General features: G+C 34.5%; 1 protein-coding gene across 1 annotated transcript; it reads right to left on the reverse strand.

Moving 5' to 3' along the window:
* Window positions 1-3919, reverse strand: LOC130625980 (putative leucine-rich repeat-containing protein DDB_G0290503). The gene has a single exon (XM_057441101.1). It carries the CDS (start codon window positions 3488-3490, stop codon window positions 119-121), a length of 3372 nt encoding a protein of 1123 aa, XP_057297084.1. The 5' UTR covers window positions 3491-3919; the 3' UTR covers window positions 1-118.
* Window positions 3920-5398: the final 1479 nt, after the last annotated feature.

A 5398-nucleotide genomic window follows, 5' to 3' on the forward strand; every position in this document is an offset into this window, starting at 1 on the left:
TCCAAGAATATCTGGAGAACAATTTTAGGCTTCAAAATGAATTGTTGCGTCTAATCAGAAATAAATACTATGGGATCCTCTTATGCAAAACGTGTAAATGTTAAAATTAGAATCAATATTACCTTTCATCATTCTCTTCACTATCATCATTTTCCTGCGTCACGTCCTCTTCATCTTCACTGTCATCAAAGTCATCAACATTCAGTGGAGTCTTCTCTGAATCTGCTTTTATCTGTATTTGCTGACTTTGATTTTCTTGAATCTTCTCAGTATATATTGGAACTTTCTTCTTCTCTAAATTCTCCTCACTGTAAATCGGAAGTTGTTTCTCTTCGTCACACTTCGATTCCCATTCATGAACGGCTTGTTTATATTTTTCAACTTCATTCAAGAGATCTTTAATTTTCTTTTTGTATCTTTCTTCTCTTAATCTCATATTTTCGTTAACATCACTTATCTCTTCTTCCATTTCTTCCATTTTTTCCTTGAGTTCGTTGTTGCTTTGTTGGCATTTCTTTAACTGCATTTGTACATCTTTCTTTTCCTTTTGTAACATGTCCAGTTCTTCTTGGACATTTCTTATGTCATGAATCTGGTTATTTAAATCTTCACTATTTTGTTTATGTTTATCGTACTCTTCTTGTAATTCTTCTTTTTCTCTTCGCAAATCGTCTAGGTGTTGCTTACCATTGTTAATTTCTTCTTCCATCTCATGAATCTTTTCATTCAGTTTCTGATTATATCGTTCATATTTGTCGTTCTTTGTCTGTAAATCTTCTCTTTCTTTCAGCGATAAGTTCAATTCCTTTCTTACATCATCGATTTCTTTTCCCATCTTACGAATCTGTTCATTAACTTCATTGTTGTCTCTTTGATAATTATCATATTTTGTTTTTAAACTTTCCCTTTCTCTTAGCGACAACTCCAATTCTCGCTGAGCATTGTTGATTTCGTCTTTCATATCTGCAATCTTGTAAATCAACTCATGATTACTTTGTTGGCTTTCAGCATAATTTACTTGTATATTTTTTTTCTCTTTCTGTGACATGTCAAGTCCTTTCTGAACATTCTCAATTTCTTTGGTGATATCTTTTACTTGTTGAGTTAAAGAATCGACCTCCTTTCTCGCAGCTTTTAATTCAGACTCATTTAGCTCTAATCTTTTGGACTCGCCATCAACCTTTTCTAACAAGGCATTCTTTTCTTTGCACAGTTCCTCCATTGTTTTCTTGTTAAGGTCTCTTTCTTTTATTAAATTATTTTTCTTTTGTTCATGTTCTTCTTTTAACTGTGCGATTTCTTCGTTTGCTTTCTGCAGAAGTTTAACCTTCATTGATAACTCCTTTTTAAGATTACCTACGTTTCCTTTATCCCCCTCAAAACCTTTACTACTTTTTTCGTAAGCAATGTTCAGTTCTTCAGACAGCTTTTCGTTCTTCTTCTTCCATTCATTTGAATTTTTCACAAGGTCTTCAAATTTTCTCTCAATCTCTTGTTTTTCTAGGCGTTCATTGCTCAACTTTTCTTTTAAAGTTGCAATGACTCGTTCCTTTTCTGCAATCTCTTTTTCTTGCTCGTCAAACTTATTCTGCAAAATATCACCGTTATTTGATAAGATTTCCTGTCCTGTTTTTAAATCTTCCACACATTCTTCTAGCTGATAAATTTTCTCGTTGTTTTCCTTGATCGTTAATTTTTGTATTTCAATTATTTCCTTTAACCTGTTCAGATCTTTCGTGAGTCGTCCATTTTCTTCACTGGAAGCGCTCAATGTTTTCTTCAACTCCTCATTTTTTAAGCCTGATTGTCTCTCTTCATCGGTAATGCATGGAACTTGAGCATCTCTTAACGCCAATAATGCAGATTTTATACTCGCAACTTCTATTTTTAAATCAGAATTCATCGCGTCCAGTTGGTTGTTTTCTTCTTCTAACCTTGCATGCTCCTTTTGAAAAGACATTTCTCTGTGATTAGATCTCACTAAAACTTCTTGTAGCTCTTTGTTACACTGATCACACTGTTCTTGATTTATACTTTTCTCTTTCCGGAGTTCCTCATTTTCCTTAGAAAGTAAATTAACTTGCGATTGTATGACCCCAGATCTATCTTCAATAGGTTCCTTAAAGCCTGTATCTCTCTGCTTGTACTTCTCTAACTCCATTTTTGTGTCCTTCAGCGTGGTCAGATTAGCTGCAAGTTTTGTTGCCAATTCTTTTTCTCGATTTTCTAGCTCTCTTATTTGTTTATTCAATTCCATATTGATGCTTCGTTGATTTTCTCCCTCCATTTCCAACGCTTTTATATTCTTCTCTATCGTTCTGGCGCTTTCAGATAACTTCTTATGTTCTTTCACTACGTCTGTTTGTTCTTCCAAAGTGCAACGAAGTTTTTTTATAGAACGGTCTCTGTCTTTCAGCAAGCTTCGTAATCTTTTTATCTCTTTTTCTCTTTCCTCTTCGCTTTCCTTTGCTCGTTTTAAATTTTCAGTTAACTCGTCACACCATTGAGCTATGTTTTTAAGTTTCTCTGTTTCCAAATGCTGAGCTTTTAATTTTCCTTTCATATTCTTATACTTCGCCTCCAAGTATTCATTTCGACGATCTGTTAACTCTTTTTCTTTAAGAATTTTACAAAACTTTTCCTCAAGGTCAGAGACATCACCAAGAAGTAACTTGTCTTCTAAATCCTTTATTTCTTTCCTACACTTGCCCAGTTCAGATTCGGAGACAATTTCTTTAGAAGCAACTTCAAGTTCTTCCATTCCCTTGTCCTCACCATCGTTTATCTGTTTAAATACCAGATTTTTAAAGCTCTCAATTTCTTTCCGCTTTGCTTCATATTCGCTTTGTAGTTGGTTAACTGTGTTATGAAGGTTCTCCTTTACAAGTTCTTTTGCCTTTCTAGCCAATTCTCCTTCGTTGATGTCTAATATGTATTCATTCAATCTCGACATTACTGTGTTTCTGTTGATTTCTCCATTTCGGAAACTTGGATTGTCTTCCAGTGTGAGTAGCACTTCAGTTATGAACGTTTGCTTCTCCTCTTTTAACTTTAACAGTCCTTCGTTTAGAATATCCAACTCCTTTTGTCTTTCATCTAACAGAGACGCGTTGATCTTATAACTGCGAAATATTTCTGTTTTCTTCTCCAATAAAGCCTTGTATATGTTTATTTGATTGGCTTTTTCATCGACTACATTATTTCCTCCCTTCTTTCCTGATTTCTCTCGTTGCTGATCGTGTTCAACGTAACAACTTGGGCTACCATCTTTATTCTTCTTTAGGATAAGAGTGTTGATGTAAGCCAGTTGAGATTTTATATCTTTAAACTCGTTTTCATGCTTAGTTGTAAAATTACAACTTTGGCGATGAACGTTCTCGATGTGCTTATGAAGTTCCTCGTCGTTGAAGAATATTGGTCTTTGGTGACAAATGACGCAAGTGCACAAGTCCTTCACGTAAGCTGATACATCCTTGTACTTGGAATACATTGTATGTATTTATTTGTATATAAACTTCTGTAAAATAACAACTTCTCTTGATATCTATATCGACATCTAATTATTGTAAAACAATATCTGATGCTTAAAATAATTTGACGTCATATTATCAATCTTGAGTTTCATTGTTGATTGGTTTATTCTTAACTGACGTCAAATATAAAAATCGATATGGATACTTAACCGAACAGTGTAAATGCCTTCCCCGCATTATCTATTTTGCTCTCATTAATTTTAACGCAATACTGGCAATAACAATAATAAATGACAACGTATTTTGCGCGTATTAGTTTTTGAGCAAGTTTTAAAATTCTCTTGCAAAAAACTTTTCTTACAACGAAATTCACCTGCCATAGGTAAAAGGATAGAAAAATATATAAACCTGGTACGACTAAAAATACTTACAAAGTTATATAGCTGATCAAAATTTTTCTTTGTCCGATTTATAGAGGAAAATTCTGGGAGAAAAAACCGTAAAAAACCTGAAAGAAGTGTCTGTTTTAAAGATAGATGTCCGCTTTACATTGTCCTATTGGATTATTTTGAGGGTTTATCAGGAAAACATCCGGGACAATTTGTTTTTGTCCGTCTATAAGTAGGTGTCTGCTTTGAGGATGTCCGCTTTAATGAATTCCACTGTACTTGCTGCCTGTCAGTGAGCCAGCTTAAAATCCGGGGATATGCAATCAAAAACATTATAGCAATAAACCCGTCCAAGCAAATTTCTTTCCTTCATGAAATAAGCGACAAGTATGCGAGAATCAGGTTTGACGGAGGATGTACTGTTAAATTTTTTCAAAGGCTAACAACTAAGTAAGATAAATAAACAAAAGTGTATACGGAAGCCCATTTTTGCCATTTAATGTTGTGCAGTAGAATTAGATTTCCACTGCGCAGTAGTCAGATTTCCACTGCGCAGCAAAACTATGACTACTGTGCTGTAAACGAGTTTTTACTATGCAGCACAACACTCTACTGCGCAGTAAAACTCTGTTTACTGCGCAGTAAGTATCAAAGAACAATAGAATAGTTAGTCCACTATGCAGTAGAAAATGTTCTACTGCGCAGTAGTCAAGGTTCTACTGCGCAGTAGACCTCTTTCCACTGCGCAGTAGGACATTGACTACTGCGCAGTAGAACTTCAACTATTTCGCAGTATAATATGAGGCTCTGAGTTATGTCCTTTAGACAATTTTTCCGGCATTCCATAATAGTTGACAAGATTTTTGAAACGCAAGTGTGCACCAAGAATAGAATAAGAAAATATAAAATTGATAGTTTAGTATGTGTCTCCGTTTATAATATATATTTTAATTTGATTGTTAATTCGCTACTTTTAGTTTGAGTTTCGTCCTGTTCTTTCATTTCAGAGATGGATATTAAAAGAGACATTCCCTGTTATTTTTATCATAGCTTGCCTCATGACGATATTTTAAAAATGATTTTTAACGTTACAAAAAGGAATTGGGCATGAGAACGTTACATCGAATTTCAAACTTTTGATTTCAAATATTTTTATATTCTTTTTGATGTACACTCGTGTTTCAAAAATCTTGTCAGCCATTATAGAATGCCGGAAAAATTGTCTAAAACACATATTATACTGCGCAATAGTTAAAGCTCTACTGCGCAGTAGTGGTCTATTTCTGCTGCTCGACAATAGTGGCAGATATGGGCCACCGTAAGTGCAGAATCAAAAATTGATTAATGTACGCAAACACAATGGCATATTATTAAAAATTTTTGCTGTGTTGGACAACAATGTTTTGGCTAGGTCTTGAAAAGAGAATTCAATTTTTCAAATGATTGAATTGACCAACCTCGACCCAGGGAATCTTGTATTTTTCGGACATCTGGACGGCAATGGTCTCGCCGACCTGACAGGTTTTGGTCGAGGTT

This window comes from Hydractinia symbiolongicarpus, chromosome 14, assembly GCF_029227915.1.
Source record: "Hydractinia symbiolongicarpus strain clone_291-10 chromosome 14, HSymV2.1, whole genome shotgun sequence".
Classification (NCBI taxonomy): domain Eukaryota; kingdom Metazoa; phylum Cnidaria; class Hydrozoa; order Anthoathecata; family Hydractiniidae; genus Hydractinia; species Hydractinia symbiolongicarpus.

Excerpts from the sequence above, each read along its gene's own strand:
- LOC130625980 (XM_057441101.1), bottom strand. The coding sequence starts at position 3,490 with ATGTATTCCAAGTACAAGGATGTATCAGCTTACGTGAAGGACTTGTGC.